This window comes from Parambassis ranga, chromosome 5, assembly GCF_900634625.1.
Source record: "Parambassis ranga chromosome 5, fParRan2.1, whole genome shotgun sequence".
Classification (NCBI taxonomy): domain Eukaryota; kingdom Metazoa; phylum Chordata; class Actinopteri; family Ambassidae; genus Parambassis; species Parambassis ranga.
In genome coordinates this window covers 102180-128558 of record NC_041026.1, presented here as the reverse complement: position 1 = coordinate 128558, position 26379 = coordinate 102180, and the positions used below count along the sequence as shown (strand labels likewise).

General features: G+C 47.9%; 2 protein-coding genes and 1 long non-coding RNA gene across 5 annotated transcripts; 1 reads left to right on the top strand and 2 right to left on the bottom strand.

The window, feature by feature from the left end:
* Window positions 1-148: 148 nt before the first annotated feature.
* On the bottom strand, window positions 149-6429 carry LOC114436590 (butyrophilin-like protein 2). 2 transcript variants are annotated; one of them, XM_028406921.1, is made up of 5 exons: window positions 6288-6429; window positions 6179-6222; window positions 5739-6077; window positions 801-1154; window positions 149-661 (listed from the first exon to the last, which is right to left on the bottom strand). In XM_028406921.1, exons 3-5 carry the CDS (start codon window positions 5806-5808, stop codon window positions 474-476), a joined length of 612 nt encoding a protein of 203 aa, XP_028262722.1. In that variant the 5' UTR covers window positions 5809-6077; window positions 6179-6222; window positions 6288-6429; the 3' UTR covers window positions 149-473. The 2 variants fall into 2 exon arrangements, with proteins under 2 accessions (XP_028262722.1, XP_028262721.1); XM_028406920.1 differs by having other exon boundaries at window positions 5739-6222.
* LOC114436570 (high affinity immunoglobulin gamma Fc receptor I-like) lies at window positions 5516-22171 on the top strand. Of its 2 annotated transcripts, XM_028406887.1 has the most exons (10): window positions 5516-5874; window positions 18287-18424; window positions 18523-18606; window positions 18718-18978; window positions 19058-19303; window positions 19382-19546; window positions 19639-19716; window positions 20487-20585; window positions 21482-21568; window positions 21995-22171. In XM_028406887.1, the coding sequence occupies exons 2-10, from the start codon at window positions 18394-18396 to the stop codon at window positions 22036-22038; spliced, it is 1095 nt and encodes a 364-aa protein (XP_028262688.1). In that variant the 5' UTR covers window positions 5516-5874; window positions 18287-18393; the 3' UTR covers window positions 22039-22171. The 2 variants fall into 2 exon arrangements, with proteins under 2 accessions (XP_028262688.1, XP_028262689.1); XM_028406888.1 differs by lacking the exon at window positions 20487-20585.
* Window positions 18249-23227, bottom strand: LOC114436593 (uncharacterized). Its single transcript, XR_003670697.1, has 3 exons — window positions 22955-23227; window positions 21263-21412; window positions 18249-19676 (listed from the first exon to the last, which is right to left on the bottom strand). It is a non-coding gene; the product is annotated as an uncharacterized LOC114436593 (long non-coding RNA).
* Between the last annotated feature and the right edge of the window lie 3152 nt (window positions 23228-26379).

Here is a 26379-nt window from a genome sequence, read left to right as displayed (position 1 = left end):
CTACAGGAGCTCGTTCAGCAACAGACTCCGACTCCCATGATGCACCGCTGAGAGACACAGGAAGTCATTCCTGTCTCCATCAAACTACTGAACTCTGAACTGTGACAGTTCTCAGACACTGTACATTCATACTGGTTCATTCATGTCCTGCTCTTTACTGTAAAATATGTTGTTTGGATACAACTCAGGGATTTAAATGCTGTCTAGGTATTTAGATATTTATTATATATTTAAATGGCATACTAAATAAAGGAATTCTGATTATATCTGAATATATTTCTTCAACTTATCAATACGTGGTGTACTGAACAGAATGTAGGTGAATTGTAAGAATATGAGTGAGTGGCATAAATAGCTTACAGTGTTGATGTTGGAAGGTGTAGATATCTGTAGATATCTGTAGCTAATGCACACTTTTCTAAAGCTTGCTGCACCCCTGTTCACTGCAGACAAGAGGCTGTCCAGCTGCTTCATCAGAAGGAGACGGGGGCGGAGGATTCGGGGGAGGAGTGAAGGCTGCTCTTCATCTGGCATCTTTTAAAGATCACCAGACCAACAGCAAGGATCAGACCAACAGAAGCGATGGCTCCAACAATCAGTCCAACATGTCCTCCACTGCTCCTGTCCTCCTCTCCTCCCCCGCTGTGTGCTTCTGTGTGACCTGCAGAGCAGAAAGAGCTGTGATCAGTCTGAAGAACATCACACTGCTGTCAGACATCATCTGCTGCTCACACACACACAGACACACACACACACACACACACACACACACACACACACACACACACAGACACACACACCTTGAACTACAGACAGACTGACAGTCTTGATGGGTTCATTCTCTAAAAGAACGCCTCTCTTCCTGCGGGTTGTTCCTTCCTGGACGACTCTGCACTCATATGTCCCGCTGTCCTCAGTCGTCACATTCTTCAGGATCAGAGACACGTCTCCATCCTCCTTCCATCCCTCCTTCAGCTCCACCCGACCCCTAAAAGATGGAAGCTGCTGTGCTGAGTCAGGTCGATTATTTCGATTCAGCAGGACGTATCCTTCTGTCTCCAGGTCGGCTCTGCTCCACTGTACAACTATGATGTTGGTCCTCTGTGTAGCTCTACAGGACAGAGTGACAGTCTGTCCAGTCTCAGCTGTGATTTCTGAATGGGAACAGAGCAGAGAAGTTAAGGGGTTAAACTGAGTCACATCCACAGCAGCGTCAGACAGAATCTATACACACACACACATGATTACCATTCCAATCGTTCGTGGTGGTTTCCTGACAGCAATACATGAACAGGGGAGTTGTGGTGAGCAATGGTGGCAATAATGCTGTCTTTAAGGGCCGTTACTGGAATAGAGCATGGAAGGGGTTCTAAACTAATCCCCGCTTGGACAGCTAATTCCTGATCTATGAGGCTCTGCTCAGGCCCCCAAATCCACTAGGGCTCGGACAGAAAATTTGTCCCCCTTTAGTACCAAGTGGCTCAACTCTCGCGATGATCTTCCAGCTGACGGCCATACAGACGGTTGTCCAGGCGGATGGTCAGGGTAATTAATTCCTCCGGGGTCCCTGGTAGTTTTTAAGGTGACAGGCGGTCCTTTATGGTGGGTGTCAACCCTGTAATATAAGCGTCGAACCACGTCTTCTCGTTGACAACAAGAAGAAGGACAACACCAGGCGGAGAAAGAACATCTCCATTCCATATGTGTCAGGAGTATCAGAGAAACTCCGCAGGATCTTCAACAACCATGACATCCCGGTCCATTTCAAACCTATGACAACACTGAGACAGAGACTGGTTCACCTGAAGGATCAGACTCCCAGGGAGAAACACAGCAATGTGATATATGCAGTCCAGTGCAGTGAGGAATGTTCTGATCTGTACATTGGAGAAACTAAACAACCACTCCACAGAAGAATGGCTCAGCACAGGAGAGCCACCTCCTCAGGACAAGACTCAGCTGTTCACCTCCACCTCAGAGACAAAGGACACTCCTTTGAGGACAACAACGTTCACATTTTAGACAGGGAGGAAAGGTGGTATGAAAGAGGAGTCAAGGAAGCATCTATGTTAAGCTGGAAAAACCTTCCCTTAACAGAGGTGGTGGCCTCAGACATCATCTTTCTACCACATACAATGCAGTGATTCCATCCATTCCCAGGAAGTTTGCACATACTCACAGTAAGAACAAAGGGCTGTCAACCAGTCCCCCTCCGGCAGTTTCATAGTCGTTAGCCAGTCGTTAGACTCACCTGGCCCAGTCAGCCAGAACATCACAGGTAAGTATGGAAACATTTAGTGCTATTGTTTGTAAGTTTTTTAGTTTTACCCAGACCCACCCACTGAGGTCTGTAACCACATATAAACCATGTTTCCCACCAACAGTTAGAACTGATGAAGCTGCTTGGATGAGCAGCGAAACGTCTTCTAGAAAACTCTACAAGTCCAGACGCCTTGCTTCAACCTTCTCTACGTATGATGACCTGGATGACTGAGAATCTTCATCAACATGACTTTAAGTATACGTTTTTTTCATCCTTTGGCTGGGTATGCGACTTATACTCAGGTGCGACTTGTATATTGAAATATACAGTTAGCTACCTTTGTGTCCTGACGTCCCATCACTAATATAACGGCAGCTGTCCTGTCCCTCTCCTGACAGTTCTCTTCCACTTCCAGCTGGTCCACACTTTGCATTCTGAGCAGAGGTGACGCGCACGTTCATGGAACTGAGCCTCAGGCCTCACCTGGCAACAAGGAATTCTATTTCCTGATTGGTCGATAGGTCGCTAATTCTAGACAGCTACAGTGCACAGTAGTCTGCTGATGTTTATAGGAGTTCCTGTGTGGTGAAGCTGATCATTTCTCCGCGTGAGGACTTGTTGAAATGTGTGTCTCACTCTCAATGCCCTGCAGCCGCACCACTTAGAGGAATTCAGGAGGCAACGTTATGCTAAAAACGTAGTGATGGCAGAACTTTTTCTCTCAAGGCTGTGCATCACCCGTGCTGTGATTGGTCTGAATTTATTGTGGGTGTGATGAATGTGATGAAGCCAAGAGGTTCTTCAGGTGAGAACACACAGACAGAAGGAGGAAGCACAGCGACCATGGACAGTTTAGATGAGCAGCTGCAAACAGCTGCTGGAAGGAGAAACACGGCGCACAGAGAGCGTCTGTCCACAAGGTGGCGATAAAAACTAATCCCAGTATTGATCACGGTGTTACAGCGGCTGGCGCACAGTAAACACCGGGAGACGGGATGTGTTATTGCAGACAGTCATCCACACGTTCACAGAGTTAAACTCACACAGACCAGAGGTCTGCTACAGTCAGCTGCTCTGATCTGTTCCATCGCAGTAAATTCCTCTGCTAGTGTGCATACACTCATAAGACACTTAGCAGCTTTGTCTTGGACATTCTTTTATTTAAATAAAGCAATTTTACATTTAAAAAAAAGAATTAATGAAACAAATACAAAAAATAAACTGAACAGTTAATAAAGTATTTGTGATTCTGATGTGCAACACAGAGATGACAAGTGTCCTCCTGTGGACTGCTCCAAGAGATGCTGCGATACCTGAGGAATGTCTTCCTGTGACACCACCCTGACAGAGAGCTGCTCCTTCAGACTCAGGTCAGGGTGCAGTCTGAGGTGATGGAGAAATGTCACAACATGTTGGATTATTTTAGAACTGATGGACTCTATCAGGTCATTTTGGGTCGTTTTGCCAAGATAATGTACATGACCGCCAGCTCCACCTTCCACTACTGGAGCAACAGCAGGTCCACTTGATGCTGCTGCATCAGTGCTGGGTGGTGCTGCTGAGGTGGAGGTGACAGCAGGTCCGCTTGGTGCTGCTGCATCAGTGCTGGGTGGTGCTGAGGTGGAGGTGACAGCAGGTCCGCTTGGTGCTGCTGCATCAGTGCTGGGTGGTGCTGAGGTGGAGGTGACAGCAGGTCCGCTTGGTGCTGCTGCATCAGTGCTGGGTGGTGCTGAGGTGGAGGTGACAGCAGGTCCGCTTGGTGCTGCTGCATCAGTGCTGGGTGGTGCTGAGGTGGAGGTGACAGCAGGTCCGCTTGGTGCTGCTGAGGTGGAGGTGACAGCAGGTCCGCTTGGTGCTGCTGCATCTGTCAGGGGGTTGTGAGACGGAGGACACAAATGCAGACTTAGCCGGAGGTGAAAGCAAACTCAGAGTTTTATTGCAGGCTAGGTTCGGTACACAGAAGTTCAGTCCACGAGGCAGAGGTATCCCAGAGGGCACAGGCAAAAACCAGTGGTCAAAGTCCAAAGCAGTAATCGGTACACAGGAGTTCAGTCCACGAGGCAAAGGTAACACAAAGGGCGAAGGCAACGAACAGTAGTCTGATCAAAACAGGTGATACACAGGAACTCACTCAGAAAACCCACTGGGGAAATCACAAGAGCGGAAGGCTGCCCGGACGGCTGTGTCACAGGACAACTCACAAAACGAACTGGCAACAAGAGGGAGGAAACACACAGACTTCACACACAGGAGGGGGAAGACAACTGGACACAGGTGAAGCACATTAGGGTAATCACAGGAGGGGGAAGGGAGCACACATGAGGAAGGGGAAGTAACAGACCTGAAACACAAGGGGGAGATCAAGTTTCAAAATAAAACAGGAAGTGACTAGTAAAACTAAACCTAATACAAACAGGAAATGAACTACAAAATAAAAGACCTGGCTGAAACCATGACAGCATCAGTGCTGGGTGGTGCTGCTCAGCAGCGCCTCTGAAGACAGAAGTCTAATAATAAACACATGATTTCAAGAATGAAATAACATGAATAATATAAATTCCTGAAACACCTGGAGACACATGCATGATGCAGACTACTGTATAACACACAGTATAATATGTATAACACACAGTATAATATGTATAACACACAGTATAATATGTATAACACGCAGTGAACTGACATGTGATAAACACACATAATATAAATAATATGAACTGTAACACAACAAACAGATGAGCATGTAAATGAACTCTATAAGAGCTGCTGGATAGATCTCATGTTACAGGAGTGACATGACCGTTTCCATAACAACCAGGCCGTCCATACCATTAGCTGATATATGGCTATTGATTGACTAGCAAAGCATGCTATGCTAATCGTTCATGACGTCATCAATCATCGTTCTGCAATATCCTGTCAGTGACATCATCTTTACTGTAACATTACCTCTGTCTCTGTGCTGCTTTCCTCCTCTCCTCTCCTCCTCCCCTGACGTCAGACAGCCAGGGTTCCAGATCTGAAGACAGTTTCCAGCCCAAACTGAACGTAAAACCCGCCCCATGTGAAACAAACCAGCCCAAATCACAGCCTCCAGAATCTTAATGTTCACACTGCCATATGCAAGAAAAACACGTCAAATCACTAAGAAACAAGCAAAGAGTGCAATCAGGCAGCAGCACAGACTGACCGAGCCTTCCTGATGAATGCGTCACATGAATGCTTTAACCCTTCACTCGCTGACCAGCAGGATTTCATGCTGCCATGAACTGATGTGGACCAATGTGATGCCACTGGACTGATAATATGATGGGAGGACAGTACCCACGGGCCTGAGTCACCGCTCCTGAAAACAGCTGAGTCCACGGCGCGTGCACATGGATGCGTCCGGCAGCTGATGCGCACTTTAGAGACAGAACAGAGTCTCCATGCAGAGACAGCGTCAGAAATAACAAAAAAAAGAACACACACTCACCGTCAGCGGCCGCCGGCAGACAGACGCCCAGCAGGACGCCGAGGAGCGCCGCAGATGTCACAGCGCGCATCGCTCCGGCTTTGGGTCCTTGCAGGGTAAAGTCTGGATGAGCAGTGGACCAGCAGCACGGGGCGGGGTAGGTTTGCAGAGCTGTTCTTGTAAATCACGTGACTGCTAAAAGGTGCCGCAGAGCACTTACCCTGCTGGAAGCGCTGATCTGACCTGAGTATTTCCACACATTACGATGCTGAACGTCGAGTGGTCCGCTGACTTTCACTTGCTGGGATCCTTTCAGTTCTTCTTGTTCTTCTGCCCACACTTGAAACTGCCCGGCTGACACTTAAGGATGAGAGGGACAACTCAAGATCTCTTCCTTTGTTTAGAAGCCGGTTTTAAATTATAGGTTGATAAAATCATCCATCCATTCTAACTGCTCTCACTTCATGTAGCGGTGGACAAAAAGCAGGCTGGGGGTGACTTCTCACTGTATGGAGAGAATGTGCAGAGGTCAGAGGTCAGAGGCGGGATGACATGCATCATACTCCTCACCTTCATGTCTGGGTGACAGACGTATTCAGTCATGTAGTGTCCAGAAAGCACACATCGCCCCCTGCTGGCCAGCTATGATGGAGCCTGGGTAGGAGCTATGACAGTCTTCACCATAGATATGAACTGTGATCCATATTCAGTGGTCTCTCTCTCTGTCTGTCTCTGTCTCTCTCTGTCTCTCTGTCTCTGTCTCTCTCTGTCTCTCTCTCTCTCTCTCTGTCTCTGTCTCTCTCTGTCTCTCTCTGTCTGTCTCTCTGTCTGTCTCTCTCTCTGTCTGTCTCTGTCTATCTCTGTCTCTCTCTCTCTCTCTCTCTCTCTCTCTCTGTCTCTCTCTGTCTCTGTCTATCTCTGTCTCTCTCTCTGTCTCTCTCTCTGTCTCTCTGTCTGTCTCTGTCTCTATCTGTCTCCCTCTGTCTCTGTCTCTCTCTGTCTCTCTGTCTGTCTCTGTCTCTCTGTCTGTCTCTGTCTCTCTCTCTCTCTCTCTCTGTCTCTCTGTCTCTCCCTCTGTCTCTCTCTTTGTCTGTCTCTGTCTCTCTCTCGCTCTCTCTCTCTCTCTCTCTCTCTCTCTCTCTCTGAGTGGACGGAGGGAGCTCGCTGAGCAGTGACTGAGAGCATTGCGAGTGGTTTTCTAGTTTTTTTCATTTTTCTATGTAATATTGAATTTAGTGAGTTTGTGTTTTTTTGTAGATCGGGTTGTTTTGGAGATTTAGAGGGGTTTTTCGGGGGTTGGTGTGGTGTGTGGTGGGTCGGCGTCTCGCCGTGCTGAGACGCCGGTATGGAGTTCACCAAACTCACCAGGAAGCACGGTGTGAAAGTGTCCCCGTCCTTCCCCTGCTCTGTGGAGCACTGCGGGCTGGCTGTGGGGAAAGCAGTGGGGTATGACAGCGTTAAGTCCGCGGCTCGGATGAACGGCGCTGTGGTGATTTTTGTGGATGACGTCGCTAAAGCGAACAGACTGGTAGAAAGCGGCGTCGTGATCAATGACGTGTTTGTGCCGGTGGCACCGCTGAGTACACCGGCAAAGAGAGTGATCGTATCGAATGTTCCACCGTTCATCAGCGATGAGTTTCTGCTGAGGGAGCTGGCGAGACACGGGAAGATAGTCTCCCCGATCAGGAAGCTGTCTTCAGGGTGCAGGTCTCCGCTCCTGAAGCATGTCGTGTCTCACAGGAGACAAGTCTTCATGATCCCGTCAAAGAAAGACGAGGAGCTGAATTTAGTGTTTCACATCAAAGTGGAGGACTTTGATTACACTGTGTTTGTTAACACTGGATCCATGAAGTGCTTTGGGTGTGGAGAAGAGGGGCACATAGTCAGAGACTGCCCTGAGAAGGAGGCCTCTGCTGAAAGGCCTCAGAGGGACAAACAAGGACAGGAAGACAGAGGACAGGTGCATGAGAGACAGGACGAACAAGGAACAGATGAACAGAGTAAAACTGATCAAACTGAGAAAACAACAGAAGTAAGTGAATTAAATAAAACAGCAGAGGATGGAGATGGGGTCACTGAGGAAGACCCAAAGGAAGAGAACCTTTTCAGAGTTCCTGCCCTTCATAGAAAACAGCTCAATGAGAGCAGTGTTTGTCAGAGCAGAAGAGGTGCAGTGAGTGAACATGAGTTACAACAGCAGGAAGGACCACTGGAACCTGAGTCTAGCATGGGAGAGGAGGAGGAGGAGGAGGAGGAGGAGAGTCAGACTGACTCTCAGACGTCGGCCTCCTCACAGCAGGACTGTGTGTACAGTGTACAGCAGGTGAAAATCTTCCTGCAGACCACAAAGAACATGAAGAAGGTGAAGGTGGAGGATTTCTTCCCAGACAAAGAGCTGTTTCTAACATGTGTGAGGTCTCAGATCAGAAGCCGGGGTAAAGGAGGCTACACTGACCAGGAGCTGTACAGACTGAAGAAGCTAGTCCTCAGAGTCAAACAGGAGCTCCGTCATGATGACAGTCTTCCAGCTCTGTAGGACAGTGTGTGTGCTGACGGCCCTGTCCTGTCTGCTCCTCCTCACATTAAGAGCCATGAGTGATCTCAGGGTCGCCACACTGAATGTTAATGGAGCCAAAGATGTGAGGAAGAGGGCAAACCTGTTTGAACTGGTCAGGGTTAAACACATTGATGTAATGCTGGTTCAGGAAACGCACAGCGACACTTTAAATGAGACAGACTGGAGGAGGGAGTGGGACGGGGAGCTGGTTTTAAGCCATCTGAACAGCACCAGTGGAGGAGTAGCTCTGCTTTTCTCTAGAAACTTCCTGCCTGAGTCCCACACAGTGGAGGAAGTGATGGAGGGCAGGCTGATGGTGGTCAGAGCCAAGTATGAGCGCTTTACGGTTGTTTTTATTAATGTGTATGCTCCAAATGCAGGACCAGGAAGAGTCCAGCTTTTAAACAGACTCAGTGTGGTTTTAAGTCAGTGTGGCCCTGAAGAGTTTTTATTCTTAGGAGGAGATTTTAACTGCACAGAGAACGATCAGATGGACAGAAACCACTGTGAGCCTCATGCTGCTTCCAAACAGGCCATGAAGCAGCTGGTGGAGGCTCATGGGCTGACCGATGTGTGGAGGGAGCTGCACGCCAGCCACAGACAGTACACCTGGGTCCAGAGGAGAGAGGACTTCTTCTCCATGGCCAGATTAGACCGGTTTTACTGTTTTAAGCATCATTTTAACATTTTTAAAGGGTGCAGAATCATTCCTGTGGGGTTTTCAGACCATTCGCTGCTGTCCTGTACTGTGTTCATTGCTAAGGTAAAGCATAGGTCTGCTTACTGGCATTTTAACACTGCTCTGTTACTGGACACTCATTTTAAAGAGAATTTTATGTTCTTCTGGAAAACTTTTAAAACAAGAAAAGCAGAGTTCTCCTCGCTGAAGCAGTGGTGGGATTGTGGGAAAGTCCAGATTAAGCAGTTTTGTCAGCAGCACACTCTCAATGTCTCCCGTGACATCACCAAATCTATGAGAGATCTGGAGATTGAAATAGTGGAACTGCAAACTTCTGCAGAGTCCACAGGAAAAGGGGGCTGTTTTGAAGACCTCAAGTGCAAAAAAGCCATGCTGGCAGACCTGCTGGGCACTAAAGCACAGGGAGCCTTGGTGCGGTCTCGTTTCCAGACTGCTGCACTGATGGACTCCCCATCAAAGTTTTTCTTCAATCTAGAGAAGAAGAACGGGCAGAGCAGGTTCATCCACGCTCTGCGTTCACCTTCTGGGCAGCTGTTGACGGGAGGAAGGGACATCTGCCAGAGAGCGGTGGATTTTTATTCTGGACTATATGACAGCGAGTACAATGAGGATGAGGACACATTCGGTGCTTTCTGCAGTGGCCTGCCCAGAGTCTCACAGGAGGACAACAAAGACCTGGAGGCTCCCCTGACCGCAGAGGAATTGTTCACAGCCCTGCAGAGCCTGCAGGGAGGGAAGGCTCCAGGGATCGACGGTCTCCCCTCAGAGTTCTACAAAGCGTTTTGGCCTGAACTGAGGGAGGACATTCTGGATGTTTTTAATGAGAGTTTTTATGACTGTCAACTGCCGCAGAGCTGCAGGAGGGCGGTGCTCACTCTGCTGCCAAAAAGAGGAGATCTACAGGACATTAAGAACTGGAGGCCGGTGTCCCTGCTGTGCACGGATTATAAACTGCTATCAAAGGTCCTAGCTAACAGGCTAAAGAGGGTGATGGACCAAGTTACCCATCAGTCTCAGACATACTGTGTGCCTGGCAGGTCCATCATTGACAACGTGTCATTGATTCGGGATCTTTTGGACACCTCTGGCTCATTGGGGGTTGATGCTGGTCTGATTTCCTTAGACCAGGAAAAGGCTTTTGATCGGGTGGAGCACCGTTACCTCTGGAAGGTTCTGGAGAGGTTCGGCCTCAGCCCTGATTTTATTGCCAAGATTCAGGTTTTGTACGCAGACATTGAGAGTGTGCTGAAAATCAACGGCAACCTGTGTCGACCTTTTAAGGTGAGCCGAGGTGTCAGACAAGGCTGCTCCATGTCTGGCATGTTGTATGCACTGGCCATCGAGCCTTTTTTACATAATGTTCGCTCTTTTATCTCTGGTCTGGTTTTACCTGGTTCTGACACTGTTTTTATTTCATCTGCCTACGCAGACGACGTTATTGTCATTGTAAAAAACCAAAATGATGTAACAACCTTGGGGACAATAGTTGAAACCTTTGGAAAAGTCTCGTCTGCAAAAGTGAACTGGGCTAAGAGCGAGGCTCTAGCTGTGGGGAAATGGTCTAAAGGTCTCCCTCGTCTACCTGGAGGATTAAGCTGGAAGAGGGGGGGCCTGAAGTACCTGGGAGTCTATCTGGGCAATGACCAAACAGTGCAGAAGAACTGGGAGGGGGTGGTGGAGAAGGTGGAGGGCAGGCTAGCAAAGTGGAGGTGGTTATTGCCACAGATGTCCTACAGAGGGCGGGTTTTAATTATCAATAATCTGGTGGCTTCCACCCTCTGGCACCAGTTGAAATGTTTGGAGCCCCCTGCTGGTCTGTTAGAGAGGGTGCAAAAAATATGTTTGAATTTTTTCTGGGATAATCTGCACTGGGTCCATCAGAGTGTACTGTACCTGCCCAAAGAGGAAGGGGGACAAGGACTGGTGCACCTAAAGAGCAGAACAGCAGCTTTTAGACTGCAGTATATCCAGAGGTTCCTCACAGGAAATGAGGATGTGGTCTGGAGGCCTCTGATGGGCTCAGTTTTAAGGAGGGTGGCTGGTCTGGGTGCATCAGTGTTTTTAACAGACTGTGCTTTTATACCACTGCATGATCTGCCTCCTTTTTATCAGGGACTCTTTAGAGCATGGACTCTTTTTAAATGGCAAAGACTAGGACCTGCGGCCTCTCTCTTCTGGATTCTGGAGGAGCCGCTGATCCACGGAGCTCGTCTGGACATCCAGGATTCCAGCAGACCAGGCCTCAACCAGAGACTAATCTCGGCTGGCGCAGTGAAGCTGAGACACATCGCAGACGCTGCAGGTCTGGGGTTCCATGACACGGAGACAGTGGCGTCTCTACTGGACCTGAAGTCCCACCGCTACACCAGGAATATTTTAAACACGTGGACAAAGAGACTGAGTGTGGACGAGCAGGACATTTTATTGGATTATTTTAATGGAGTTGAAATCCCGGACTGTACGGACCCTTTCCCGGACCTTGGTTTGGTTTTAGAAAAGACTGAACCAGCAGGACCTGTGGGCACAAAAACTGGACCTGTGCCCAGCCTGCACATGCTGAATGGAAAAGCTCTGTACAGGGGCTGTGTCCAGGCTCTCAACAGAGACGCTTTAAAGGACAGAACGGACACAGTATGGAGGACCAGACTGAGCCCGAAGGAGGACTGTAAGCCAGTGTGGCGAGTCCTCTACAAGCCACCCATCAACAAAAGGACTGGGGATCTGCAGTGGAGGATCCTGCAGGGGGCGCTGGCTGTGAACAGTTTTATCAATAAGGTCAATCCCACGGTGTCAGTTTTATGTCCTTTCTGTGACGAGCCAGAGACGGTCTTCCACTGCTTCCTGGACTGTTGGAGACTCTCTGGTCTCTTCAGTGTTTTAAAGACTGTGTTTCTAAGGTGTGGCGTGCCCTGGACTGAAACCGCTTTTATCTTTGGAGCAGGGTACAAGAAAGACAACGCTGCAACCTGGCAGTTCTTAAACTTCATGGTGGGACAGGCTAAACTGGCCATCTACAAGAGCAGGAAGGAGCAGGGACAAGAGGATCCAGCTTGTAGACTCACAGCCATGTTTAGAGGCCTGGTGAAGGCCAGAGTGAAAGTGGACTTCAGGTTCCATTCACTCATGAACAGTTTGGAGGAGTTTGTCTCCAAGTGGTGTTTTACTAGAGCTGTGTGTTCTGTTGTTGACGGACAGCTGTCCTTCAATTCAGTGTTTTTATAAAATATGATCGTGTTGAACTGATGAACTGATCTTTATCTGGAATAAAGGTGTTTTAAAAACTCAAAAAAACTCTCTCTGTCTCTCTCTCTCTCTGTCTCTCTCTCTGTCTCTCTCTCTGTCTCTCTCTGTCTCAATCTCTCTCTGTCTCTCTCTCTCTGTTTCTCTCTCTGTCTCTCTCTGTCTGTCTCTCTCTGTCTGTCTCTCTCTCTCTCTCTCTCTCTCTCTCTCTCTCTGAGTGGACGGAGGGAGCACGCTGAGCAGTGACTGAGAGCATTGCGAGTGGTTTTCTAAGTTTTTCATTTTTCTATGTAATATTGAATTTAGTGAGTTTGTGTTTTTTGTAGATCGGGTTGTTTTGGAGATTTAGAGGGGTTTTTCGGGGGTTGGTGTGGTGTGTGGTGGGTCGGCGTCTCGCCGTGCTGAGACGCCGGTATGGAGTTCACCAAACTCACCAGGAAGCACGGTGTGAAAGTGTCCCCGTCCTTCCCCTGCTCTGTGGAGCACTGCGGGCTGGCTGTGGGGAAAGCAGTGGGGTATGACAGCGTTAAGTCCGCGGCTCGGATGAACGGCGCTGTGGTGATTTTTGTGGATGACGTCGCTAAAGCGAACAGACTGGTAGAAAGCGGCGTCGTGATCAATGACGTGTTTGTGCCGGTGGCACCGCTGAGTACACCGGCAAAGAGAGTGATCGTATCGAATGTTCCACCGTTCATCAGCGATGAGTTTCTGCTGAGGGAGCTGGCGAGACACGGGAAGATAGTCTCCCCGATCAGGAAGCTGTCTTCAGGGTGCAGGTCTCCGCTCCTGAAGCATGTCGTGTCTCACAGGAGACAAGTCTTCATGATCCCGTCAAAGAAAGACGAGGAGCTGAATTTAGTGTTCCACATCAAAGTGGAGGATTTCGATTACACTGTGTTTGTTAACACTGGATCTATGAAGTGCTTTGGGTGTGGAGAAGAGGGGCACATAGTCAGAGACTGCCCTGAGAAGGAGGCCTCTGCTGAAAGGCCTCAGAGGGACAAACAAGGACAGGAAGACAGAGGACAGGTGCATGAGAGACAGGACGAACAAGGAACAGATGAACAGAGTAAAACTGATCAAACTGAGAAAACAACAGAAGTAAGTGAATTAAATAAAACAGCAGAGGATGGAGATGGGGTCACTGAGGAAGACCCAAAGGAAGAGAACCTTTTCAGAGTTCCTGCCCTTCATAGGAAACAGCTCAATGAGAGCAGTGTTTGTCAGAGCAGAAGAGGTGCAGTGAGTGAACATGAGTTACAACAGCAGGAAGGACCACTGGAACCTGAGTCTAGCATGGGAGAGGAGGAGGAGGAGGAGGAGGAGAGTCAGACTGACTCTCAGACGTCGGCCTCCTCACAGCAGGACTGTGTGTACAGTGTACAGCAGGTGAAAATCTTCCTGCAGACCACAAAGAACATGAAGAAGGTGAAGGTGGAGGATTTCTTCCCAGACAAAGAGCTGTTTTTAACATGTGTGAGGTCTCAGATCAGAAGCCGGGGTAAAGGGGGCTACACTGACCAGGAGCTGTACAGACTGAAGAAGCTAGTCCTCAGAGTCAAACAGGAGCTCCGTCATGATGACAGTCTTCCAGCTCTGTAGGACAGTGTGTGTGCTGATGGCCCTGTCCTGTCTCCTCACATTAAGAGCTATGAGTGATCTCAGGGTCGCCACACTGAATGTTAATGGAGCCAGAGATGTGAGGAAGAGGGCAAACCTGTTTGAACTGGTCAGGGTTAAACACATTGATGTAATGCTGGTTCAGGAAACGCACAGCGACACTTTAAATGAGACAGACTGGAGGAGGGAGTGGGACGGGGAGCTGGTTTTAAGCCATCTGAACAGCACCAGTGGAGGAGTAGCTCTGCTTTTCTCTAGAAACTTCCTGCCTGAGTCCCACACAGTGGAAGAAGTGATGGAGGGCAGGCTGATGGTGGTCAGAGCCAAGTATGAGCGCTTTACGGTTGTTTTTATTAATGTGTATGCTCCAAATGCAGGACCAGGAAGAGTCCAGCTTTTAAACAGACTCAGTGTGGTTTTAAGTCAGTGTGGCCCTGAAGAGTTTTTATTCTTAGGAGGAGATTTTAACTGCACAGAGAACGATCAGATGGACAGAAACCACTGTGAGCCTCATGCTGCTTCCAAACAGGCCATGAAGCAGCTGGTGGAGGCTCATGGGCTGACCGATGTGTGGAGGGAGCTGCACGCCAGCCACAGACAGTACACCTGGGTCCAGAGGAGAGAGGACTTCTTCTCCATGGCCAGATTAGACCGGTTTTACTGTTTTAAGCATCATTTTAACATTTTTAAAGGGTGCAGAATCATTCCTGTGGGGTTTTCAGACCATTCGCTGCTGTCCTGTACTGTGTTCATTGCTAAGGTAAAGCATAGGTCTGCTTACTGGCATTTTAACACTGCTCTGTTACTGGACACTCATTTTAAAGAGAATTTTATGTTCTTCTGGAAAACTTTTAAAACAAGAAAAGCAGAGTTCTCCTCGCTGAAGCAGTGGTGGGATTGTGGGAAAGTCCAGATTAAGCAGTTTTGTCAGCAGCACACTCTCAATGTCTCCCGTGACATCACCAAATCTATGAGAGATCTAGAGATTGAAATAGTGGAACTGCAAACTTCTGCAGAGTCCACAGGAAAAGGGGGCTGTTTTGAAGACCTCAAGTGCAAAAAAGCCATGCTGGCAGACCTGCTGGGCACTAAAGCACAGGGAGCCTTGGTGCGGTCTCGTTTCCAGACTGCTGCACTGATGGACTCCCCATCAAAGTTTTTCTTCAATCTAGAGAAGAAGAACGGGCAGAGCAGGTTCATCCACGCTCTGCGTTCACCTTCTGGGCAGCTGTTGACGGGAGGAAGGGACATCTGCCAGAGAGCGGTGGATTTTTATTCTGGACTATATGACAGCGAGTACAATGAGGATGAGGACACATTCGGTGCTTTCTGCAGTGGCCTGCCCAGAGTCTCACAGGAGGACAACAAAGACCTGGAGGCTCCCCTGACCGCAGAGGAATTGTTCACAGCCCTGCAGAGCCTGCAGGGAGGGAAGGCTCCAGGGATCGACGGTCTCCCCTCAGAGTTCTACAAAGCGTTTTGGCCTGAACTGAGGGAGGACATTCTGGATGTTTTTAATGAGAGCTTTTATGACTGTCAACTGCCGCAGAGCTGCAGGAGGGCGGTGCTCACTCTGCTGCCAAAAAGAGGAGATCTACAGGACATTAAGAACTGGAGGCCGGTGTCCCTGCTGTGCACGGATTATAAACTGCTATCAAAGGTCCTAGCTAACAGGCTAAAGAGGGTGATGGACCAAGTTACCCATCAGTCTCAGACATACTGTGTGCCTGGCAGGTCCATCATTGACAACGTGTCATTGATTCGGGATCTTTTGGACACCTCTGGCTCATTGGGGGTTGATGCTGGTCTGATTTCCTTAGACCAGGAAAAGGCTTTTGATCGGGTGGAGCACCGTTACCTCTGGAAGGTTCTGCAGAGGTTCGGCCTCAGCCCTGATTTTATTGCCAAGATTCAGGTTTTGTACGCAGACATTGAGAGTGTGCTGAAAATCAACGGCAACCTGTGTCGACCTTTTAAGGTGAGCCGAGGTGTCAGACAAGGCTGCTCCATGTCTGGCATGTTGTATGCACTGGCCATCGAGCCTTTTTTACATAATGTTCGCTCTTTTATCTCTGGTCTGGTTTTACCTGGTTCTGACACTGTTTTTATTTCATCTGCCTACGCAGACGACGTTATTGTCATTGTAAAAAACCAAGATGATGTAACAACCTTGGGGACAATAGTTGAAACCTTTGGAAAAGTCTCGTCTGCAAAAGTGAACTGGGCTAAGAGCGAGGCTCTAGCTGTGGGGAAATGGTCTAAAGGTCTCCCTCGTCTACCTGGAGGATTAAGCTGGAAGAGGGGGGGCCTGAAGTACCTGGGAGTCTATCTGGGCAATGACCAAACAGTGCAGAAGAACTGGGAGGGGGTGGTGGAGAAGGTGGAGGGCAGGCTAGCAAAGTGGAGGTGGTTATTGCCACAGATGTCCTACAGAGGGCGGGTTTTAATTATCAATAATCTGGTGGCTTCCACCCTCTGGCACCAGTTGAAATGTTTGGAGCCCCCTGCTGGTCTGTTAGAGAGGGTGCAAAAAATATGTTTGAATTTTTTCTGGGATAATCTGCACTGGGTCCATCAGAGTGTACTGTACCTGCCCAAAGAGGAAGGGGGACAAGGACTGGTGCACCTAAAGAGCAGAACAGCAGCTTTCAGACTGCAGTATATCCAGAGGTTCCTCACAGGAAATGAGGATGTGGTCTGGAGGCCTCTGATGGGCTCAGTTTTAAGGAGGGTGGCTGGTCTGGGTGCATCAGTGTTTTTAACAGACTGTGCTTTTATACCACTGCATGATGTGCCTCCTTTTTATCAGGGACTCTTTAGAGCATGGACTCTTTTTAAATGGCAAAGACTAGGACCTGCGGCCTCTCTCTTCTGGATTCTGGAGGAGCCGCTGATCCACGGAGCTCGTCTGGACATCCAGGATTCCAGCAGACCAGGCCTCAACCAGAGACTAATCTCGGCTGGCGCAGTGAAGCTGAGACACATCGCAGACGCTGCAGGTCTGGGGTTCCATGACACGGAGACAGTGGCGTCTCTACTGGACCTGAAGTCCCACCGCTACACCAGGAATATTTTAAACACGTGGACAAAGAGACTGAGTGTGGACGAGCAGGACGTTTTATTGGATTATTTTAATGGAGTTGAAATCCCGGACTGTACGGACCCTTTCCCGGACCTTGGTTTGTTTTTAGAAAAGACTGAACCAGCAGGACCTGTGGGCACAAAAACTGGACCTGTGCCCAGCCTGCACATGCTGAATGGAAAAGCTCTGTACAGGGGCTGTGTCCAGGCTCTCAACAGAGACGCTTTAAAGGACAGAACGGACACAGTATGGAGGACCAGACTGAGCCCGAAGGAGGACTGTAAGCCAGTGTGGCGAGTCCTCTACAAGCCACCCATCAACAAAAGGACTGGGGATCTGCAGTGGAGGATCCTGCAGGGGGCGCTGGCTGTGAACAGTTTTATCAATAAGGTCAATCCCACGGTGTCAGTTTTATGTCCTTTCTGTGACGAGCCAGAGACGGTCTTCCACTGCTTCCTGGACTGTTGGAGACTCTCTGGTCTCTTCAGTGTTTTAAAGACTGTGTTTCTAAGGTGTGGCGTGCCCTGGACTGAAACCGCTTTTATCTTTGGAGCAGGGTACAAGAAAGACAACGCTGCAACCTGGCAGTTCTTAAACTTCATGGTGGGACAGGCTAAACTGGCGATCTACAAGAGCAGGAAGGAGCAGGGACCAGAGGATCCAGCTTGTAGACTCACAGCCATGTTTAGAGGCCTGGTGAAGGCCAGAGTGAAGGTGGACTTCAGGTTCCATTCACTCATGAACAGTTTGGAGGAGTTTGTCTCCAAGTGGTGTTTTACTAGAGCTGTGTGTTCTGTTGTTGACGGACAGCTGTCCTTCAATTCAGTGTTTTTATAAAATATGATCGTGTTGAACTGATGAACTGATCTTTATTTGGAATAAAGGTGTTTTAAAAACTCAAAAAACTCTCTCTCTCTGTCTCTCTCTCTCTCTGTCTCTGTCTCTCTCTCTCTCTCTGTCTCTGTCTCTCTCTCTCTCTCTCTGTCTCTCTCTCTCTCTGTCTCTCTCTCTGTCTTTCTCTCTCTCTCTCTCTGTCTCTCTGTCTCTCTCTCTGTCTCTCTGTCTTTCTCTCTCTCTCTCTCTGTCTCTCTCTCTCTCTCTCTCTCTCTCACCCTCCCACTCATGCTAGCCCTGTTGGGTCTAATTTCATCGGCCTCTCCTCGTGCACTTTCCCCCCTTGAATCGATACTTGTTCTTTCGTATTTAAGTATTTACGCTGGCTTCATGTCACAGATGATGATGTTGATGTTGATTAATTCTGTGTGTGTGTGTGTGGCCATACTGGGCTGTGTTCCCTTTATTCCTATTTGTTCAACAACAGGACGGCCTGACTAACCTCACTCTTATTGTCTTTTATTTCTTGGATCCAGCACTTCATCAGTATGAATAGAAGAAACTCAGACACTGAGGAAGTGGGAGGGGCCTAACTTTGTGTCAGTAACAAAAATGAAAAGTGTTCATATCGCTGAGAGCGACAATGAAGGAAGCGTCTCTACGCTGTCTGCTCGGTGAGTACAGGACCTCAGGCTGTTACTGTCTGACACAAAAACAGCTGCAGTCAGGACGCACTGCAGGTCAAGTGTGACTGACTGACATGTCTCTGCAGTGCTGAGCTCCCTGCTGTGCTGCAGCTCCAACCAAGCAGCAGACCACACCTCAGGCTACACCTCAGACTACACCTCAGACTATGGTCAGTGAACGTGTCTCCTTCTTATGTCTCCTTGTTATGTCTCCTTCTTATGTCTCCTTGTTATGTCTCCTTCTTATGTCTCCTTGTTATGTGTCCTTTCTGTCCTCACAGCTGGTCTGAAGGTGAGTCCCAGCAGCTCTCAGCTGTTTAAAGGAGACTCTGTGTCTCTGAGCTGTGAGGAGGACGACAGCTCTGCTGGATGGACTCTGAGGAGAAACACCACCAGAGACTCCAGGACTCCATGTGAAGACTGGGGACAACCAGCTGGTTCTTCCTGTAAGATGGGCTACGTGGCCCCCTGGGACAGTGGAGTGTACTGGTGTGAGTCCAGACAGGGACAGACCAGCAGCAGCATCAACCTGACTGTCTCTGGTAAGATGAGCCTGTGGACTCAGTGCTGATGAAGCTGTGTGTGTCTGCATGAAATGCTGTAGTGTGTCTCTGTGTGGAGGTGGAGCAGTGATCCTGCAGAGTCCTGTCCTCCCTGTGATGGAGGGAGACCCCGTCACTCTGACCTGTACAACAAGGCCCCCTGCCTCCACCCTCCCAGCTGCTTTCTATAAAGATGGCTCCCTCCTCAGCACTCAGCCTGCAGGTCACATGACCATCCTCCATGTTTCCAGCTCTGATGAAGGCCTCTACAGCTGTGACATCAGCGGTCATGGAGAGTCTCCACCCAGCTGGATCTCTGTCACAGGTGAGGAGCTCCACCTGTCTGTGTCTCTGCAGCAGGTCTCAACGTTCACAGAGTCACTCTGATGTTTGATCATTTCAGAGAGACCCCCGACCACAACAACAACAACAACAACAACAACAACAACCACTGCACCTACACCTTTCCCCCATCTCACTGTGTGGCCATCCGTCTCTGGTGGTCTTCTCCTGGTCCTGGTCCTGGTCCTGGTCCTGAGGAGACGTGGTGTTTGTAGTAAACCTGCAGGTGAGACACAAACGTCTGGACGTCTCTCTGGGTCCTGTCTCAAATGTCCGTCATGTTCTCAGTGAGTTCTTCTTCTCTTTGCTTCATCTCAGCTCAAGAAGCAGGAAGTGATGACATCACGTACAGCGACCTGCAGATATTACAGCAGCAGCCAATCAGACGGAGCCGAGGTAACAGCATCAGCCCTGCAGCTCAGAGTTTACATGAACAAACATGGACGCACAGCTGCTGCATGGACATCAGACAGCAACATGTCTCCTGATCAATCATTCAGATCAATCATTTCTACTGATTGATCAATGTAATCTGACTGAAACACTCAGAGCTTCATCAGCTGTCTGCACATAATGTAGTGAAACACTGAGAGGACCCCAGCAGCTAACAGCCTAAATGCTAATCAGTTAGCCTGCTGTTTGTAAATAACATGGTGTGGCTAAGCTACAGCTAGGCGGCTACAGTCAGTGATGTTGCTACATTAACTTCATCAGATCATTTCATGATTGACAAACAACTTCAAAGTGAGGCAGCTCTGTTCTAGCTAACTGGCTAACATTAGCCTACTCATTACTTATCACTGTCACACATGAATGGACTAACATGATCCAGTGTAATACAAACATATGGTGGCGCTATAGTTGTACTTGTACAGGGACAATGCACAGCAATACACTGAGCTGGACACAGTCATCAGCCAATCAGATCTCTCCACTGTCTGTTGGGGTGTTACAGACATTTGTTGGTTTTAATTGCACAGCTTGTGTCTTTGTGTTTAGTCCAAACTGTGTTTTCTAACTGACCCTTCATACTGATGAGAATTGTTTGGTGTTTTCAGACTGTGTGTGGAACGACAGCTTCCTGCTGAATGATAGTCTGTGTGTTCATGGTGACAAAGTGCAGCTCTGTGGTCAATACTCAGTATCAGCATCGTGTGTGTGTGCAGAGTGTGATCCAGCTGCAGTGTACTCAGCAGTGAGGACAGGAGACGTCACTTATGGACAAGTCATCATCAAACAGCAGAGAGACAAGTCAAAGACCAGAGGTAAGCTGCTCCTCTCTCTAACCAGGAAGTCTTTTGCGTTGTCATGATTTCATCATGATTCTGCTACTTGTTTTTTAATTTTAAAATTTGATTTCTGATTCTAATCCTCTTTAATCCCACAGTTTATTATAATCTCATTGTGTTATAATCCCATTGTGTTATAATCCCATTGTGTTATAATCCCACAGTTTGTTATAATCCCATTGTGTTATAATCTCATTGTGTTATAATCCCATTGTGTTATAATCTTATTGTGTTATAATCCCAGTTTGTTATAATCCCATTGTGTTATAATCCCATTGTTTTATAATCCCATTGTGTTATAATCTCATTGTGTTATAATCTCATTGTGTTATAATCCCATTGTGTTATAATCCCATTGTGTTATAATCTCATTGTGTTATAATCTCATTGTGTTATAATCCCATTGTGTTATAATCCCATTGTGTTATAATCTCATTGTGTTATAATCTCATTGTGTTATAATCCCATTGTGTTATAATCCCACTGTGTTATAATCTCATTGTGTTATAATCTCATTGTGTTATAATCTCATTTTGTGTTCATTAGTTCAGTCTCTACTGTTGTTGTTGAACTAACCCACAAACAGACGTTGTACCTCTGCATGTCGTGGAGGCATGTGTGTGGTTTCTGCAGCTCGAACTGACCGTTCACACCTGATCATTTTGTATCTTTAAACCGGGCGAGAAACCACAGCTCAACTTCCTGCTGATGTTTCCATTCAGTTGTCGTCTCTGTGTGTTCATGGTGACAAGGGTGGAAAAAACTCTGTGTTGACAGAGGTGAAGCTCTGTGGGCATCTCTTCCTGTTACAGAGAAAAACGGACATGTTACCACTGACCTCATTAGTATTTATACTCTGTGTGTGTGTGCAGAGTGTGATCCAGCTGCAGTGTACTCAGCAGTGAGGACAGGAGACGTCTCTTATGGACGAGTCGTCATCAATCAGCAGAGGAGCAGAGGTACAGCTGACACTGATCTGTGAACTGTCCCTTTAAGACGCTCAGACTCTGACCTCCATGTGCTGTTAGCTAGTCAGCTAGCTCACTGTTAGCTTTCCATCAACTCTGAACAGTTAATGATTGATAAACAACAACAAGTCAATGTAGTGTGGCTACATCAGAGCTAACTGTTTACACCTAGCTTAAATAAATAAATCCCTCTCCAAGCAAACTTGAGTATGCACTTCATGCATACGGCCACAGGGGGCACTACATAACCACTGGTAACTGATGGTCTGATGATTATGATGAAACAGGATCATGTTCTAACTTTACATGTTTGAGGAGCTGGAGTCTCCTGAGCACCCCCTACATGCAGCTTCTTCATAATTAGACTTTTATGAGCTGCTTCTCCTCACCTTGTACCACCTCTCTCTCTGTGTTCAGAGCGTCCACCTGAGCCAGACGTCCTCTACTCTGCAGTGAAGTGATCCATCAGTCCAGACTCTGAGTCCAGCTGCAGCACTGTGTGTGTGTGTGTGTGTGTGTGTGTGTGTGTGTGTGTGTGTGTTATAAATCTGATGATCAGTGGCTCTCAGTGGGATCAATAAACTCTGACTCCTCCTCTGTGGTTCTGTGTCTGCTTCTTGTCTGGTTGTGGCTCACCGACACACACCTGTCTTCAGTGCAGATACACAAACACACACAAACCACAACCGCACACTACAAACAGAACAAACACTCAGAGACTTCAGTCTGAGCTCAAACACACACTCAGCAGGAAGCCATGATGGAGTCACTGTGAGCAGCAGTCACATGACCAACACTCAGAGAGTCTCTGTCTGAATCCCTGAGTGATGCTGCACACACAGGATGGACAGGATGGAGCTGACCAATGAGAGCACACTGACGGATCATGTGACAGGAAGGATGACAACAGTCTGCCGTGAGGACTTCTCAGCTGCTGGTGTCTCAGGTCAGTTCAGCATGAACACATGTTCCAGTTTAGTTCCAGGCGTCTGTAGGACGAGGCTGCTGCTCTGTGACATCATCATCACTGAGAGCACCATCATCATCATCATCATCATCACAGAGACCACCATCATCATCATCATCATCATCACTGAGACCACCATCACCATCATCATCATCACTGAGAGCACCATCATCATCATCATCACTGAGACCACCATCATCATCATCATCATCATCATCACCACTGAGACCACCATCATCATCATCATCACTTAGACCACCATCACCATCATCATCATCATCATCACCACTGACAGCTTCTCCTGAGCTGCTTTAACCTGCTGGACCACTGAGCAGTGACAGAAAGCTGCAGCAGGGGGCAGCAGACCTCCATCATCACCATCATGATCATCCTTGGGCAAGGCACGTTACCTGCATCGGCTCCATGCACTCACTGGTGTGTGTCGCTCCTTTCTGGGCAGCCTTGAGGAGGCAGGCAGAGGATTCAGCTTTCTATTAACAAAACAAACAAAACACAAAACTACACCACAACATAACGACTGAGGAACAATACAAACAACTGACAAGAACCCAGGAGACACGGGGTTAACAAGGCAGAGACACAGGGGGGACACAGTCACCAGAGGCGGGAACACAGACACACACCAGGGAGACAGGACTTTCAGAATAAAACAGGAAACAGGACCACACAGGAAACACAAGAAGAACTACAAAGAACTACAAAAACACAACCAGGAACAAACCATGAAGTCAGAAAATAGTTTGATCTTAAATAAACTTCTTAACAGAGGTCTGTTCCTTTAAATTATAAATCTAATGTCAGAAAACTTTGAATGAACATATGAGTTACGCTCCGTCTGTCAGAGTTTAAACTGACTGAAGCCTCTGATTGGCTGTTTGGAGCAGTGCATTCTGGGAGTCTGGATCACCTCAGCTCTGTTTCCTGCTGCAGCTCTGAGTTTAAACATGATTTCTGTTTATGACACATTTTCAGCAGCAAAGTGACACTTTATGTCTGTCTGCTGCTTCCTGTGGACATGCAGGACGTGTGTGTGTGTGTGTGTGTGTGTGTGTGTGTGTGTGTGTGTGTGTGTGTGTGTGTGTGTGTGTGTGTGAGTGTGTGTGACCATGAGTGACTGATGAAGTTTCAGCCAGCAGGGGGCAGCACAGCAGCTTCAGTTTGTCAGTCTGTGAGGAAAAAACAAATAAAGTGATCTGACTTCATATCAAACATGTGGACACATTCTTCCTCTTCTTCTTCTTCTTCTTCCTCTTCTTCTTCCTGTTTGGAATTTTTTAAAAGTTCCTCAGACGGTAAAAATACAAGTCTGAGCATGTGAGGAGGCGGTGCCTCTCTCTGAGTCAACAGGCTGAGACAACAGCTCACAAAATGGCGGCAGCACAGACACACACACAAACTCTCACAGACACACACACACACACACACACACACACACACACACAGACAGACACACACACACAGAGGTTCAGCTGTCTTTGTGAGGACACTTCCTCTCACATTAACCCTCACATCTCAGTGATTCAGCCTGACATAAAAGGACTTTTAACCCTCAGACATTTTAACCAGTGACTAGATATAAACACGTCCTCACACAGTGGACAGAGCAGACTGTGAGCCCTGAAGGTCGTGTCTGATGAGGACGTTTGCTCCATATTTGAAATTCAAAGCCTGTGTGTTTCCAGTCTGGACCAGGAAGTGTCAGGTTTCTAAGTAAAGTACAGAAACAGGTTTTAGAGTTTTTAACCCTTTACACACCACACAACATGACCTGCTGTAGACCCACCACTGGCTGCAGCAGGGTTAAAAACACACACAGGCGGCTGCTCGGGTCTGAACCACACCTTACTAACAGGTTTTCATCCCCGGAGAATAGTAACAGGCTGGCACTGATCCAGCAGGGGGCGGGCTCTCTGGGTGTGTCGTCCTGGCAGACACTCAGCTCTCAGGTTCGTTTCTACAGAAATGAAACTCAAACACTGATCTGACTGTTCAACGTGTTCGTCATTATAATCACAAGATCAGAATGTTCCTGCTCTCAGCTCCATTCCAGGAAATGAACCTCCCCCACCCTCACAGCTAAATATGTCGACACAACAAACAGAGACTGATCTTACCAAAGTGACATGAACAGAAACAGAAAGAAGGCCGATGGTCCCTGGTCTCACCCCACACAGGGACAGAGGAGTCCTGAGGACAGAGAGGGACTCACAGGGTTTTTGTGTCACAGGGTTTTTGTGTGTCACAGGGTTTTTGTGTGTCACAGGGTTTTTGTGTGTCTAACTGTGAACCCCAGCCAGACTCTGCTGTATTGAAGCACAGCTGACATGGTTCTGCTGTGTTCTATAGTCTCAGGAACATGCAGCCTCCTGCTGCTCTTTGTCTGCATGTGTGTGACAGTCTGTTCACAGCCGCTCTGTGAAACCACTTCCTCATTCAGGGTGGAGCAGAAACTCCTCCATCTTGTTCTCTTGTTCAGCGTTTACTGAGCTGATGTTTACTCTGAATTATCACCCTAACAACTATGAACCTACAGTAAACAAAGACACAGATCCACAGAGCGACTGTGTTTCAGCGTGCTGCAGAGTCAACGTGTCATATTATAAACCGCTTCTGTTAATACAGAACAGGCTGTTCCCCTGCAGCACATGGGGAGTGGGACGAGACGTCACGGAACACGGTGTGTGTCACGGGGGTTTTTATGTGACACACAGACACAGACTCTCTCTCTCCCCGTGTGTCTGAGCTGTTCAACCCTTTCAGTGTAAATCAGCAGCTGTTGTGTTGAAGCTCTTCCTGTCTCACAGAGAGCTGCAGCTTCAGCCACAGCCTGTCCTCCATGTTAGACTGACAGGGCTCCATGTGCACTGGCAGCACATTAAGAGTTAATACATGTGACCTGAGCTCTGTGAACAGAGGGTCAAAGCCTCTGTCCTGAAGCAGGTGGACAATAAGAATCATTTCTGCAGCAGCACCAGGAGCTGAGAGTGAAGTCACCTTTAAACGTTTATTACAGATGAAGACAGAGCAGATGGAGATCCATATTACAGAGCCCCCAGACCTCACTTATAATCAATGAAGCTACACATGCTGACCTGCATAGAGGCACAGTGCAGAGCTGCTGACAGTAGAAACAAAACTCTTTAATTACAAACATGATAAACCCTGAAAATCACTGGGTATATCAGCTGCTGAGGCACAAAGATGGAACATAATAATCATAATGATGGTTCATACCCTGAAGTCATGAGGAGCATCAATTAGGCAGTGATCATCACTTCTATTGATCAGTAATGATGAAGTCAGAGAACAGGTGTCAGCCTGAACCTCCATGATAATGTAACATTGATCTGATCAGTTACATTAACTGTGTATGTATCTGCTACTAGCTGTGTGTGTGTATATATTTCAGTTATTGTCCTTTGATGTGCTGCTGATCAATGTCCCCACAGGGATTAACACAGTTTTCTTAATCTACAGTAATCTGACCGAGATCATCACATAAGAACTGTTAGCTTCATCAGTTAGCCTGGAAGCAGGTGGACAACATCGGAAGACAGTCCGACCAGTTGAGGATCTCAATGGAAGGAATATCTGTCAAGCTGGAAGAGATGTCGAAGGTTCTCCATGCACCTGCAAGGGACAAATGAGCACTGAGGCCGGACTGACCTATTGATCACTGATCTGGGCAAATTAATTACAGATCGAAAATTGTTGTTATGATTTTGGTTGATTTTCTGTCTGTCCCTCTCCCCTCCCTCCCTCTCCCGGCCCTGAACTATAGCCCAGCAGCTGTGCTCCTATCTGTCTCCTGTGC

Coding starts and splice junctions, on each gene's coding strand:
- LOC114436590 (XM_028406920.1), bottom strand. CDS start 5,808: ATGCGCGCTGTGACATCTGCGGCGCTCCTCGGCGTCCTGCTGGGCGTC. Junction 1,155..5,738: donor TCTGCCGGCGGCCGCTGACG/GTGAGTGTGTGT, acceptor GTTCCCATTCAG/AAATCACAGCTGAGACTGGA. Junction 662..800: donor CAGTCTGTCTGTAGTTCAAG/GTGTGTGTGTCT, acceptor TCTGCTCTGCAG/GTCACACAGAAGCACACAGC.
- LOC114436570 (XM_028406887.1), top strand. CDS start 18,394: ATGAAGGAAGCGTCTCTACGCTGTCTGCTCG. Junction 19,304..19,381: donor CAGCTGGATCTCTGTCACAG/GTGAGGAGCTCC, acceptor TGATCATTTCAG/AGAGACCCCCGACCACAACA. Junction 19,547..19,638: donor TGTTTGTAGTAAACCTGCAG/GTGAGACACAAA, acceptor GCTTCATCTCAG/CTCAAGAAGCAGGAAGTGAT.